General features: G+C 37.0%; 1 protein-coding gene across 9 annotated transcripts in view; it reads left to right on the forward strand.

Annotated features, from left to right (window-relative positions):
- UTRN (utrophin) overlaps positions 1–15,833 on the forward strand; it is a 519,130-nt gene that overhangs the window by 416,551 nt on the left and 86,746 nt on the right. For all 9 annotated transcript variants that reach the window (XM_045499918.1, XM_045499921.1, XM_045499919.1 and 6 more), the window contains 4 exons: positions 2,889–3,157; positions 9,020–9,166; positions 12,022–12,100; positions 15,240–15,300. In XM_045499918.1, the coding sequence (XP_045355874.1) occupies positions 2,889–3,157; positions 9,020–9,166; positions 12,022–12,100; positions 15,240–15,300 (556 nt within the window). The remainder of the gene's footprint in view (positions 1–2,888; positions 3,158–9,019; positions 9,167–12,021; positions 12,101–15,239; positions 15,301–15,833) is intronic.

Consider the following 15,833-nt stretch of genomic DNA (forward strand, 5'->3'; position numbering starts at 1 on the left):
ATATTTTGGGGTAGGGCCCCTGGGGCTCAGTATTTAAACACAAACAGGCAAGCAAATAAACTCTCGGAGGGGGTTCTCATATGTCCCCTGAATTCTGAACCACTGGGTCCAGAAAATTCTCTACTCCTGCATGAGGGTCTTAAAATTTATGGCAAAAAAATCTCTTCAGAAATTTTGAAGGAAACGTTGTCCTTTGATTTTCAAATAACTAGAGGATGTTTAAAATGTAATTTTATCCCTTTATTATTTTCATCTTTTATGCCTCTTTTTGTGCTGTTTTAAATTGTTTTTCTATTCTCTTACCCCACATTGTCATAACTTAATATTTCAGATGTTGCTGCTTATTACCTGTTTCACAAAGGTTCTGGAAGGTTTTTGTTTGGTTTTGTACCTCCTCCCTCTGTTCTTCGTTTAAAGTAGGCATTCAAAGGAGATCAGTACTGTAATAGGAGGCACTTTTATTCTGACTCGTGATCAGTTAATATGTATCCTTTCTGGCAAACAGATGGGGAATTGAACATAGAGCTTTTCTTTTCTCCCGAGTAGCTGCTTGAGTAGGGATTATATAATAAATACCACAAAAGGACTGCTCAATCAAAAGATTTTACATTAAGTGAAGACAAAAATGTCCCAGCCATGTTGGGTGTTTTGTCACAGGACAAAGAAGCTGTGTGTCTCCCTACCAGGTTACTCGGTGACTGACTCAGAAACAGTTTTTACTTTATTCAGGGAAAAACCATCACAATTAAGTTGTCTGTTCTGAAATTAGTACTGTATCTTTTTCTTTTACAAAAGCCAGTAAAACACGAGTGCTTAAAATAGATCTTTGAAAAAGCCCAAGTGACAAACACAGGCGTTCCCATCATAAAAATTACCACTCCCTTTCTCATGGGGCTATTAAAATGATTTTTTTCCATCTCACGTAAGTAGCATTTATTTATTTTACATATTTTATATTATTTATATATAAGTATATAAAGTATAAACATAAAACATTTTATGTTTATGTAAACAAAATATAGTACATATAAGTGTTATGTATTTCTCATTTTCTATTTAAGGACTTAAATAAGCTTTGTCTAATGGTGTATCTTTCCTCCAGTATTGTTGGACGGGACTGTATCACAGCTCAAGCATTCCTAGAAGCTGGGTGTTTGATTCACTTGTTTTTCTTATTTATCACTTGATGGTGGGTTCAGTCTATCTGTCTATCATAACACAGAATCTCATTGTAATCAATTCAGTTGCAAAGGGATTATTCAGGACGCTCTATAGCTTCTAGCATTTCAGCAATGCAACCCCGAGTTCTGTGGCTGCTGAACTCTTCATGGTCTATTTGGTTCCCAGACGTTTATTACAGCTGCTTTTAAGTCTAAATATTGATGTCGAGAATTTTCTGGAAATTTAAATAGATAAAAATATGTGTTCTATCCCCTTGCACTTGACTTTTAAATAATACTAAAGAAAGAGGGACAAATATATGTTGCATATGAAAGTTAGTGTTTGGGAGAGCTTGCTTTATTTCATCTCACCAGGAAGTTCCATGAACTTCCATTTATATTTACAAATAATTTGAAATATTTTGAAGTAAAGTTGCAAATGCAACTGATACCAAAAGATAAGATGTTATTGCAAAGAAGAATAACCATTTCTATCTTAAAATTTGTGTACAGTTTCCTTGTATTGATTTCCTTGATTGTATGTTTCTGACTGGCCTCTGTTTTTAGTAGACAAACAGGACAATCCTCCAAGCAGAGAGGTAAAAAGGGGGACACACCTGGAGGGAGCACCTGAGTGGCTCAGTCAGTTAAGCATCTGACTTTGGCTCAGGTCATGATCTCACAGTACACGTGTTCAAGCCCTGCATCAGGCTCTGTGCTGACAGCTCAGAGCCTGGAGCTACTTCAGATTCAGTCTCCTCCCCCCTCCTCTGCCCCCCCCCCCATCAAAAATAAATAAACATTAAAAATTTTTTCAAAAAGGAAAAGAAAAGAAAGGGGACACCCTTGAGTGATGAGAGAACTGAGGCCCAGGAGTGTTTAACTGGAGATCCATCTAACCTGATCTAAGGATGTCTGCTCTTGTCTTGTCAGCTTTCTCATCTCTGTGTTTCTGACAGTTGGCTTTGAACTTAACTTTCGTTTCTGTCTGTATCTTTTGCTTGTCTTCTAGACTCTTCCTCTTTCTTCCTGCCCCTGTCCTATGGCAGGGCCTTTCCTGTCTGAAGGTTTGACTTCATTTCAGACATTCTGGAAGCTTTCTTGCTGTATCTGAAATATTTGGGATGATCCTTGAAAATTTCCTGTCTTCCTGTTGACATGTTTGTGGACATGCTACATGTCTGGGCTACAGAAAGTGCCCTGTTTTAAAGATGAACTGTCAAACAGATTCAGCGACGATGAAGTATCTAAGATACGTTACTTGTCTTCAGTTATTTTTTTTAAGGAACATGATAAATTAATCTTATTTTCTCAGAGTCTTTCTGCGTAACTTAAAGCTATTTCTCTCCTAATTATACTTCCCATTTTTATTTAGGACAGTGAAATGAAATACTACCTCTGGATTTTATATAACTAGATATATGCTAAAGAAAGATTGTTTTTTTTTTTTTTTGAGTTATTGTGTTACATTTCAAGGTTTGTAAATATATTAAAATTCAAAAGTCACCAAAACTACCGGACCACTCATTACTCTAACTTATTTCTTCCTTTGAGAAGTAATAGGGAATCAGTAGAAGGAATATGGAGAAACTTCTTCTTCCCCTGGCTTGTGTAAACTGTGTCTCCATGCACCTATCAGCACCCCTTCAAAAGGTGGTGTTCACACTTGGCTATTGATCAAGCTTCCAAATATTCTTCTTCTTCTTCTTTTTTTTTTTTCAATTACAGAATTGACTCCTGAGGAGAGGGCCCAAAAGATTGCCAAGGCCATGCGCAAACAGTCTTCTGAAGTCAAAGAGAAGTGGGAAAGTCTAAACGCTGTCACTAGCAATTGGCAAAAGCAAGTAGACAAGGCATTGGAGAAGCTCAGAGATCTGCAGGGCGCCATGGATGACCTAGACGTTGACATGAAGGAGGTGGAGGCCGTACGGAATGGCTGGAAGCCCGTGGGCGACTTACTCATCGACTCACTGCAGGATCACATTGAAAAAACCATGGTCAGCATCCCTGTCTCAGATAAAAGATTTGAAGGAATGTTTTATTGTTAAGTATAACACAAAGAGAGCCACATATAAAACCCGTTATAAGGGAGTTTATGAAATCAGTCCCATTACAACTCCACCAAAATCAGGATATAGAGCTTTCCCAGTCACACAGCAGATGTTTTCCATATGCCCCTCACCATGGGAACCCCCTCCCCACCAAAATAATAATTAATGAGATTTTCACAATAATTTACTCTTATTCTTCTTTATACTTATTTTTTTAACCAACTCTGTGTCTCTAAACACCGATGTATTTTTTTTTTAAATATTGTAGAGTCCCTTTTTATCCCTAGATCTCCCCTCTATCCTTTTTTTGTTTCCTTTGCAATGTATTTGTTTAAGAAACTGAATTGTTTGTTTTATAGTATTTCTCGCAGCCTGGGTTTTGCAGCGTGGCATCCACATGGTGACCCTGGGCAGGTTCCTCTCTACTCTGTAGTTCTTGTAAATTGGTAGCTGGATTTCGAGACTTAATCAAAAACATGCTGTTTTACTGAGGACTCTTATGTAAAAACTTTATCTCACTGTCTGAGTGTATTATGGAAGGATTAGTTTAGCTATAAATTTTGTTTGTGGTCAGGAATTGCCCAAAATTAAGGATGATAGATCTGTGGTCTAGAGCCCCTTTGGTTCCCATATTCTAGAACATATCCAGAAAAAAAGTTAATAGAATTTAAGCAATAAGAGACACAGTAGTAGGGTTTATGGTAGCCTAGTAAACTATATGGTAGGTAGTCATGAACCAAATCAGAGAATGCACCAATGAAACATCCGAAGCTGTTAGATGACAATATCAATATTGTGAATGTGATTTTTATTGCAAAAGATACATATCTTTTGTGCACAGACATTGGATAACACTTTCCCTTTGTTTTATGCGTGCGGCTAAATAGGAAAGTGAAGGGTCTAGGAAATGAACTGAGTATGCAGGCTAATTATATAAGTAAATATATGTACATGTAGACATAGGATAATAATGACTAGCATTAATTGAGGCTTTCTGTGTGCCAGGAGCTGTTCTCAACCAGTGTACCTCAATACCTCTTTTAATCCACATACCAACCCCACGAGATAGGTGTTGTTAAGCCCATTTTATAAATGGCAGAAGTGTAGGGGCACCTGGGTGACTCAGTTAAGGGTCCGACTGATTTTGGCTCAGGTCATAATCTCACAGTTCGTGAGTTTGAGCCCCATATTGGGCTCTTCACTGACAGCTCAGAGCCTGCCTGGGATTCTTTCCCTCCCTCTCTCTCTGCCCCTCCCCTGCTCCTACTCGTTCTCTTTCTCATTCTCAAAATAAATAAATAAACTTCAAAAAATGACAGAACTACAGATATTGCCTAAGCCCACACGGCTAGTAAGTGGTAGAGTTTCCATGATTTCTTTCTTGCTCTTTCTTCTCTTTTGCTGTAGAAACCTCACTCATATTAATGTAATTAAGCACAACTCTGATCAGCTCTTTGAATTCAGTGCCTTGAAAGTTACAGATTGAACTTGAACTTAAAAAAATTTCACTACTAAAGAAGCATTGGTGTCTCCCGCCTTTCATTATAAATATGCATAAGTGTGCAGAACTCTATGAGTTAAGTCAGCTTCCTCTGACAGCTCTGGTCTCCTGAAAGCCATTTCTGTGGATGAATCTGAGTTTAAAATAATGAACCGAAAATAAAGCCTTTCAGTATAGGTTCTTTGGAAGTGACACACTTGCTTGCCATGTAAACAATTTTTTTTTTAACGCGGGAAATCTTTAAGTCAGTAGTTTCTAAACAGCATATTTTTTTGGACTACAAACATGCCTCTTGGTTAGAACAAGAATTTACCCATTTGAATTTGAAAGTATGAAGTGTTAATTCAGGATGACTAGTGTTGAAGGAAAAAATGAAAAGTTGTATCTGGCCTAAAAGTTGTTAAAGGCCTAAAAGTTTGGGAGATGTTAATCCCATTTGATTAAAGAAATTACCCACTTCTGCACCTAGATTCTTTTGTTCAACTCACTGCTTAAGTGGAAAGCCAGGAGAAATACAGTTAATAGTTAAGAGAAAGGAATAAACTGTGGATTAAAATATTTTAACATCTTATTAGGAAAAAAAGAAAATAAAACCCACATCTCATTAAACCAAACAAAATGGATTCAAAATCTGGGATGTTTTACATGTACTCTAAAGTATACGCCAAATCCCCCTGAAGCTGTTGGCAGGTGAAAATAAGTACTGATTATTGCTAAATATTATTAAATGTGTCAAAGCAACTGGAAAACAAAATCTTTGGAGGTAATCAAATAACCTTAATGCCCTAAAATTATCCTTAATCATTCTTATTTGCCAAATATACCCCTTACAACAGGAGAAGCCTTTTTTTTTTCCCCACATCTGCCATCAGGCTGGCCGCACCTTTAATACGAGCAGATGTTTCTGTTCTGATAGCAAGGAAGACCACATAGACTTTTATTCTCCTACAGGAAAGTGCAGCAAACATGATACATTGGTTCTTTTTTTTTTATTTTTTTTAACGTTTTATTTATTTTTGAGACAGAGAGAGACAGAGCATGAACAGGGGAGGGGCAGAGAGAGAGGGAGACACAGAATCGGAAGCAGGCTCCAGGCTCTGAGCCATCAGCCCAGAGCCCAACGCGGGGCTCGAACCCACAGACCACGAGATCATGACCTGAGCCGAAGTCGGACGCCCAACCGACTGAGCCACCCAGGCGCCCCTACATTGGTTCTTAATACTAGAACACACAGCAGATCTGCAACCATTTTAAAACTTGCTTTACTTCAAGGCCCTTAATTTGAAAGCTCTTTAAAAAGCGAAAGGTAAACTTCCTTAGTAAAAAGCTTCCTTACTTCCACAAAACACTAAACCACAAAAACAAAACCCAATGACCATGGTGGTCAAAGGTCTTTTAATATTTTCACCTGTGGCTTTTAAGAGAAAAAACAGTATTGTTACAGAGGAAAAATTAAAACTCCTTGATGTGCTGTAAGATTTTTAAAATGTCTTGAAGTTATAATCTAATTTTGAAAAATTTTCCCATCTTTTGAACTAAAAGACTGTTCAGAAACATAAAAGCTGTTATTTTTATTATTTGAAGTTATAGAAACCTAAGGACACTTTCTAGCATTTCATTTTTTTAATTATGCTTTTCTTTAAAAAAAAATTAATGTTTATTTTTGAGAGACAGAGACAGAGCGTGAACAGGGAAGGGGCAGAAAGAGAGGGAGACACAGAGTCAGAAGCAGGCTCCAGCCTCTGACCTGTCAGCACAGAGCCCAACACGGAGCTCAAACCCATGAACTGTGAGATCATCATGACCTGAGCCAAAGTCAGATGCTCAACCGACTAAGCCACCCAGGCGCCCCCCTAGCATTTCATTTTTAATCTTTGATACCTACAAAATACAAAGACATTGATTTTAAAAGCTGATTAAAATTCTTGAGTCCTCCCACGTAGTCTGGTAGAGAATATTAAGGTATAATGTTCAAAAACAACTGAAGAAACCTTGAAGGATTTGAGTTCTGTCATTATTCTTAAACTGAATCTGAAGGAACTCAGATCCCTTCCAAGTCCCAGCAGAAACCTTCTCTTTCCCCACCCTAGTCCCACGTGTGTCTGCTCTAAGCTTCCATGTTAGCGGCTCATTCTTTAGACCTAGAAGGCCTCTGTTATCATATTAACTGCTTTTCTCGTTGACCTGTATTTGTGAGTCTGTGTGCACATCTGTCATCCATAAAAGACCAATGCCTGCAGCCGTGGAGGAAACTGATCACAAGTCTAAAAGCCTCTTCCTTCCATTTTGCAGCAACTGAGATGCCTTTGTGAGCTTCCTTTCTTCTGCCTGATTTTGAAATGTTGATACTTTCTAGGGTTCTGGCAATATTTCTTACTTTACACACATTGACTTACATGTTCACTGTTTCAAATGTCTTCTACACACTGCTACCTCCTATGTGTGTACCTTTCATACTGACTGTGAGCTCTGGGTCTGTTCTTCTGACTTTCCATCTTGAGTTTCTTCTTGTGGCTTTTGAGCATGTTTGAGAATTTTCAAACACTAAAAAATATTCTCTGATTTACCTAAAATGAATTTCCTTATTAAAGTTATATTCATAATACTATTTTGAGTTTTATCAATGGTAATGATTATTTTTAGCCTACACATGTTATATAAGGGGGAATTATATAGGGTAACTAGTTTTGGTAGAGAGAAAGTTTTGAAGAGAGAAGGGAGAAAGGACATGGTTAAAGAGGCTTTCTTTTTATAAGCATAATGGGGAAATCAAATTAATACTTCAGTATTCCAATAAAAGTTCATGGTCTTCAGAACACTCTGACATATAATATTTCATTACCTAAACTTGTTACGGGGGAAACGGGAGAAGAAAGGAGACTTGTAGACACATGCTTATCTCTTAAGGGGTGGGATCATAGAAGTGATACAGCTTGAGGGCTGATACCAACTCTATGTTCAGGACACCTAATACATGTAAGTTCAGCTTGGTACATAATTAAGTCTGATTTTGTGACATACTAAAGAAATAACAATATACTGTTCTCTTTTGGTATCTCAGTTCTTTTCCCAACTGTATATTGGCTTAATCTTGCCATGGATATCATTTTTGTGGGCCTTCATCAATAGAAATGAATTCTCCCCTCTTGTATTGCAAACTTTGCACTGAATACTAGAGAGTGTCTATTCTCAAGAAGCTTCTATTCTTCTTGAGGGACATCAAGTATATGGATGTACTAAGAGCTCTGATAAGGAATATGATATTTAAAATATGTAACAACTGGCTTGTATGACACCACACAATCAGAATGGCTCCCACTTATAAAACTGAGTCTGTGTGTTTGGATGTGTGCTGGTTTAAAGTCCTGACTTGGTTCAGGAAGGCAGAGAGACCGCCGCAGAACATGTAGAGGGGTCTCCAGCCAAGAATGCTGAGAAGAGCCTCAGGGAAATCTTCCCTGAATTAGGATGGATGGGTGGGGCACCTGAGTTGAGTCTTTTAAAACATCAATTGGATCTAAGCAAAGACTTTGTTGGAAAAAGGGAACATGAACATAGAGGCAGGCAGAATTATGTGGAGAATGGAGAAAACTGTGTTTTCATTATTCTGTTTGCTCTTATGGGACGAATTACTGTCACTGGCCCAAAATATCTTTTGTTTTTTTTTCTTTCTCTCTTCATATACATCCTCCACTCCCACCTGTGGCATCTCTCTGTACTGTGCCAGAGGTAGCATTTGTCACTAAGCCTCATTTACCTCTTTTCTTATGTACCCTTCTCTTCCTGCCCTTCCTGTAACCACAGTGATCATCAATGATTTTGAAAGGATCAAAACTTACCTCTCGAGTATATAATAGTCGTAGGTTTTGTGGTTAGGAAAGTTGTTTTCACTGGCCAATATCTCACTTAATTTTAAATGGAAGTGAAGATGGAAAACATGAAATTGAAAGTAGAATCAAGACTAGAAATTAGGAAAGTGGGTAACAATGGCAAACATTTTCCAGATGAAATTACATAAAATGGTAGATTTGCAGGAAACACATAATCATTTCTTTTTTTTTTTTTTTTTGCATTATACTTTGCATTATAGTTTTTCTCTTTGTGCATCTATTTAAATTCTCCAGGTTATAAAAGATGGCTGTGTGCCTGGTGGTCCCAATTGCTAAAGACCTGGACTGAGCTGTCAGCTGTTGCCAATGGGTTGCCATTGGCAGCTGATCTTGCCATTTTCTTTGAAGGAAAGTTCAAAATACTACCTTCTGTTATATTCTTTTCCAAGAACATCATTTTTGTTTTTATTCTTCCAGGCATTTAGAGAAGAAATTGCACCAATCAACTTAAAAGTTCAAACAGTGAATGATTTATCCAGTCAGCTGTCGCCACTTGACCTACATCCATCTTTAAAGATGTCTCGCCAGCTAGATGACCTTAATATGCGATGGAAACTTTTGCAGGTATCAGTTTATCCCTGTTCATAATCCAGCTTTATACCCCAGTAGGTCCCCAAACCCTGTCTCATTATTCTCCCACACACTATCGTTTTCTCTGTCTTTGTTGGTTGTATTTGATAACGGATTTGTAGCATGTAATATAATCAGATATTTGTCTTTCCATATCTTGAACCCAAAGGCCTCATTTATTTATGAATATTGGTTTTAATGTAATTTTATGAGGTGCTATTCGTGTGATATTTGTAGAAAACTGCAAAGGGTCAAAGCAATTGAAACCTGTGATAGGTCACAGAAACATTTTCCATAATGGCTCATTTTTCTTACTTTAATTGTGTGTGTGTATGTTTTTTTCTTTTGAAAAGTTAAGAACTCTCTATCTTTCTTCCACTATGTGCTATTTAGGCATCTTGTTCATCTTTTCCAGCTAGCACATTTGTACTAGTGTGGTGTTTACTTTGGGCTTTTAGGTCTTTGCTGCTCTGATGCAGTTATTTCAGTGACTCTGGATAGTACTTGCTCATCCCACATTTAATAGAGCCACACCCAGAAGGACTCTGTCGTCTTAGTAGGTGTCAGCATTTGCAAGTCACTACACATGCTGGTCAGTCATTTTTTTTTTTTCGTGCAGCCTTTGCAGAGCTCTGTCCTGTTCAAGGGCCAGATCCTAGGAGTTATGATGATCACTTTATTCCCCTCTGAAAACTAGCAGGATAATTTTAAGTGGAATATTGAAAAAAATGACTCTTATTTCTATCTTTTGGGCCTAAAATGCAATATTTAATGAGATAAATATGCAATTTGAGGTGGTACACAAAAGCATTTTTATCTTAAAGATACACTATTTTATAGCATACTAGGTTTCCTGAATTAACCCAAATGTTGAAATACCCAGTGGTTTGTATGTCCTTCATGAAGTTGAAGATGTAAGAAAAGAGTGCATAGTATTAGTCGTTTCTGTGTTTGAAAAGAGTGTTAATAATCTGGGATTAGTAAGGCATGAGCTGTTAAACTCGTACCTGCTTTTCTAGTGAGTGGAACACAGAGGCGTTTGACTTTTACTCCTTTTATCTTCTGCTCCATTTCCCTAATTCATTACCTTCGTGCAGGTATTCCTGTGGTCCATCCTGATGGCCTTCTGCTTCTGTTATCACTATCTTCAATGATTAGAAGTCAAGGAGTACATTATGCTTGAAGGAGGATGTATATTCTCTTATCCTTATCTCTGAGTCTTGTAACTGCTAGAGTTCGGATGTTGCTGGTTGAATGAGGGGAACGAATCTATGCTGGCAGCAACGTCACTATATTTCAGGACTAGCATCTTCTCTTCTCCTGAACATAGAGTGTGACGTTTGAATGCTTTTTGGCCTTAATGAACGAAGCACTTGCTAATGTAATTTAAATAGCTAACCAGGAGAAACGCGAGCTGCCCAGTGAGCCAGAGATATACACGTTTCATTTAAAGGCCGCCGAAAATAAGATTGACAATCTAAGCGGAACAGCTGACTAGCACTACATAGACCAGGACCAGGGAAAAGAAAATGCAAGTGTCAGTAGGCTGTGTACAGTTGTTATTGATTTGCACTTAGTTTCTCGGTATACCAACTTTGCATTTTCATAACAGAGAGCTAACTGTGAGGACAAATCCAGAGAGTATGCTAATTGACTGGTATACACTTGAATACCCCCACATCGAGATGATTGGACACAAAGTTGGAGGCAAATAAGGCATTCCCTACTCATATATCCTTTCTCTCTCCATTTATCTCTACCTGTCTATGAATCTCTCATCTAAGTCTGTCTCTGCCTTTCTGTCTTTCTGTCTGTCTGTCATCATCTTTTTTTTCCCTTGGGGTATTTTATTTTATTATTATTATTATTATTTATTTATTTATTTATTTTTACATTTATTTATTTTTGAGAGACAGAGACAGAGCGTGAGTAAGGGAGAGGCAGAGACAGAGAGAGACAGAATCCGAAGCAGGCCCCAGGCTCTGAGCTGTCAGCACAGAGCCCGACGCGGGGCTCGAACCCACGAACCGTGAGATCATGACCTGAGCTGAAGTCGGACGCTTAACCAACTGAGCCACCCAGGCGCCCCTTATTTTATTATTTTTAAAGCTTATTTATTTATTTTGAGAGAGAGAGAGAATGCAAGCGGGGAAGGGGCAGAGAGAAGGAGAAACAGAATCCCAAGCAGGCTTCGCACTCTTAGTGCTGAGCCTGATGCAGGGCTTGAACACACAAACCATGAGATCATGACCTGAGCTGAGATCAAGAGTGAGATGCTTAACCAACTGAACCACCAAGGTGCCCCTCCCTTGGAGTATTTTAGCCTTCTTTTCCGTTTGTTCCCTGTGACACTTTTTACCACCTTCATTACAAAAAAGAGATGAGTAGCCACTGGCCATGGCCACATCTTGACTTTAGATGCCTTAGCGCTTTACTGCTTTCAAGGCAATAGAGAGGAACAGGAAAGCAAAAGATCCTGGCACCAGATGAGCTGGCTGTGGATACCAGTGCTGTCAGGTGCTAACTTTATGTCCTTGAACAGCTCTTTGTGTCCCAGGTGTCTCATCTGTAAAGTGGTGATAATATTAAATAATACCTAATACGGCTATTGTGAAGGCTAAAAAAGTTAATTTGTATAAACTGCTTAGAAGAGTGTCTGGCACTATTTGCTGTCATTTGGTACCAGAAGAAGTCTGTTTTAATCCCAGTACTTTGATTCTGGAGATAGAGGAGTCTATACAAGCAATCATATCTTGGGCTGTAGCATCATTTAGGAGAATACTTAAATTAAGTATGTTATTAAAGTCCTTGTGTTCAAATCACATTATTTCTTGCATGTGTATGTGCAGGTTTCTGTGGATGATCGCCTTAAACAGCTTCAGGAAGCCCATAGAGATTTTGGGCCATCATCTCAGCATTTTCTTTCTAGTAAGTACTAATAAACTTCACTGTTCTCATTAAGTGAATGAATGAACATGTTCTTTTCTTTTCCCTCAACAAGCCATATTCTTTGCTACAAATATATTTGCTTGTGTAAGATAAATATATAAAAGGAAGTATTAAGATCAATTACAGTATTGGTTATTGGTTATTAAGGTAATAATCTGGTCACGATCGAAAAGTCTTTGAAGTGGAGCAAAACTGAACTCATTCTTAGCTATGGTTTTTCCCTGTACTATCTGCTATAGTAACTAATGTATTATCTTATTACCATTGCTGTATCATAAGTCAAGGTCATGAACTTTGTCACATTAAAGAAATCTTTTTATATTTTAAGATTTCTAATTTTTCTTCTTAAAAAGCATTTATTAATTTAAAATGCACCTGTAGCTTTAGAAATAAATTAAAAAAAAAAACTCCACACAAATCTTTGAACTTTTTGTTTATTAGGTTCACTGTGATCATAGTTAGCTTTTCTCCTGGTCAAGTATTGCCAATTTAGCCAAACCATATATGTAGATTTTTACATAATATTCTGCAACTGAAGTTTTTAGTTTTATGGATTGTTGATGAGATCTCATATAGGTAATTTGAGCTCCTACTTTATTTTTCACTCCCTACTTGGAAAACTAAAGAATGTAGGATTTAGAGTCACCGAAATTGAGATGACAATATTAATTCTGCATTTTATCAGACCTGTAGGTTGCTGAAAATTCATTTCTTTGTCTTAAAATTACGATAATCATACTTATTTTTTCTGATCGCCTTGAAAATTAAGTGAGAAAGCATACAGAGTTTCACAGGCACCTTTCACAATTCTTGGCACCAATGCTTTCACTGACTTAATTTTTTTCCTTTTATTTTCTCTGGCAAACGTGTCAGAAAAGTTTGTTCAACTTAGTTTAAGTGAAAGTTTAAAATGTAAGGCAAAGCTTATTTCCCGCTTATGATAACTTCTTTGTATCTTTATAACAGTAGAGAAAACTGAAGTAATACTATGTCTTCCAACTAAATTGATTACATTTATATTTTCCCTTAATCTTTTGTCATGGTTGGTAATCTGCATTACCTCAGTTCAAGGTCAGGCTTTTCTCTTTTCACAGTTTCAAGAATCTGAATTAGTCATTTCCTGCCCTTTCTGTCCTATACCTCTCCAGGGCTCATGCACCCCCTTCCCGTCCCCCTTCCAGCCTCCGCCCACCCACACGTGTTTTCTGTTTCACACACCTGAGCCATTAGATAGCCTGTCTTCGAGTGATTGTAGTACTTATTGGAATATACTAAGTGCCAGGATGCATTTCTAAAGTTTGGATGCCATCAGTGTTGATAAAGCAAATAAGTTTGCAGTATCTTCATTAGGTATGAACTACATCGTATTTCCTAAACTTAATGGTATAGAGTGTAAAGCTCTGTGCTAAGATCAAACTAAAGAGCGATTTAACAAATAATTGTGATTCTCCTTTTAGTTCTAAGGTTGAGTTATCTCTTCGTATTGATGAAACCCTACACTTTCACCTAGCAACCAGCCTTCCATAATAAAAATCCAACTCATGTTCTTTAGGAAATGAAACGTGGTAAAATTCACATGCACTTTGTGAAACGGAAGCACATTGCCTTTTATTGTCTAGAACTGATAGTCCAAGGAGGTCAGAGTTATTCAAATCAAAACAGTTACTAAAATGAATGGAGAAGTGTAAACAAAATCCCAATTAATAAATTGAGTAATTGTTATCTCTTGCTGCTTGGAATTGTTGCCTTTATTATATTCCTTGGACTTTAGCCATAGTTATAAAAGGAGTCTGTTTAGTTAGACACAAAATAAAAACTGACCTATTAGCCTGGTGCCAACACTGAAATGAGGTTGGCTCTAATGAGAGATTTAATATACTTAGTTCCACATGTTCATCACCCTTTTAGATTTTCATGGACATAGTTGGAGAAGGGAGTGCTTACATGTTATAAAGAGAAGAATCATTGAATAGAAAAATGGCTGAACTAGTGGTCAGAAATCTTGAAATCATGCCTGAGCTCTGCCATTTATTTATGGGGCAAGTTATTTCATTTCTAAGTATTTATTTTTTATTTTGTTTTTTCTATATTTATCAAATGGAGCTCTAATATGTATTTGTTGGCCTTCTTATCAGTAGATAAATTTGAAAATGCTTTGCAGAGGTTAGAATGCTTTATTTTTGTAAGATATTAATATGACATGAAATTCAGAAAAAAAATCATTGATGACAACTGGCTATATGAGAGTCTAGTGATAATTGCAAAGATTTGTTTCTTTGCAATGTGCTTGTTTATTAGTTCATTTAGCAAAATTCCTTAATAGCCCCAGCTTTACATGTATAACTCTTCTTAAGTAAGTCTTAAAATAATTGGCTTATGTAGGAATAATATGTCTTTATAAGTAAGGAATAACAGGAATTATAAAAATAAGTACCTCAGTAAAACAAAACATAAAATCACAATCATAGTGATGTCTAATGTAAAAGTAAGAAACTATATTTTGTGTGTATTTCAGATTAAAGTAAGTATTTGGGATTCTTCTACCCAGATATTTACTTTGTTTTTTTTACAATCCTTTGCCTATGTTTATCTTAATCTTTCCTTTTTAAAATTCATCCAGATGAGTTTGTTTAAATGCCATCTGTCCTAGATAGTTACTCCTGTGAAAAAAAGTAAAGCACGGTATTAATGATCTGGAAAATTCATTCTTGAGAAATCTAGTTTATTATCTGGATATACCAGGTAAAATTAATTTTGGTTTTAGCTTAATCAAAAAATATGTACAGAGCACATTTTCCAGATAGCACTAAGTTTTAAATTGGGGTGGTTGTAAATAAAAAAAAACCCTTGATTTTTAAAAGTATTTTTAGCAACAGGTTCAATTAGTTAGAGTTGGTCTTAGAAAATGAACCTATGTTGTTTCTTTCCTTGCTTCAAATGAATCTTTAAAAAGCCACTCTTTGTTTAGCCTAGCAGATTTCATAATTATAGGAATCCAGCTCAAAAACCAGAGCAGTTCTCGGTGAATTTGCTATAAAATGTGTTCAGTTGTTTTGCATTATGGCATAAGGCTTTTTGGGTGAGCAGTGTTTCCAATAACCTGCCTTTGTTTCTTCAGCTTCAGTCCAGCTGCCGTGGCAAAGATCCATTTCACATAATAAAGTGCCCTATTACATCAAGTAAGTTGATTTTAATTCTCCTTTATGATACAAAAAGTAAAGTTATGTTGATAACTTAAGAGACTTTCCTCTGTAACTTTCGAAAGTGGAATTCAATCCTACTATCTGAAGGAAACTATATATATTTAATATTTAAAAGAAGTTAGCTTAAAAATCAGAGTAATATTTGCAATTTATAAGGTTAGGGCTGTTGGCATGTTTAGCATATATATATTTTTAAAACAGATATTAAAATATTTGGGGAAAATAACAAAATTTCTAAACATGTTGGACTCTTGGGGCGTCTGGCTGGCTCAGTCAGTAGAGCATGCAACTCTTTTTTTTTTTTTTTTAATTTTTTTTTCAACGTTTATTTATTTTTGGGACAGAGAGAGACAGAGCATGAACGGGGGAGGGGCAGAGAGAGAGGGAGACACAGAATCGGAAACAGGCTCCAGGCTCTGAGCCATCAGCCCAGAGCCTGACGCGGGGCTCGAACTCACGGACCGCGAGATCGTGACCTGGCTGAAGTCGGACGCTTAACCGACTGCGCC

Source organism: Leopardus geoffroyi, chromosome B2 (genome assembly GCF_018350155.1).
Source record: "Leopardus geoffroyi isolate Oge1 chromosome B2, O.geoffroyi_Oge1_pat1.0, whole genome shotgun sequence".
Lineage (NCBI taxonomy): Eukaryota > Metazoa > Chordata > Mammalia > Carnivora > Felidae > Leopardus > Leopardus geoffroyi.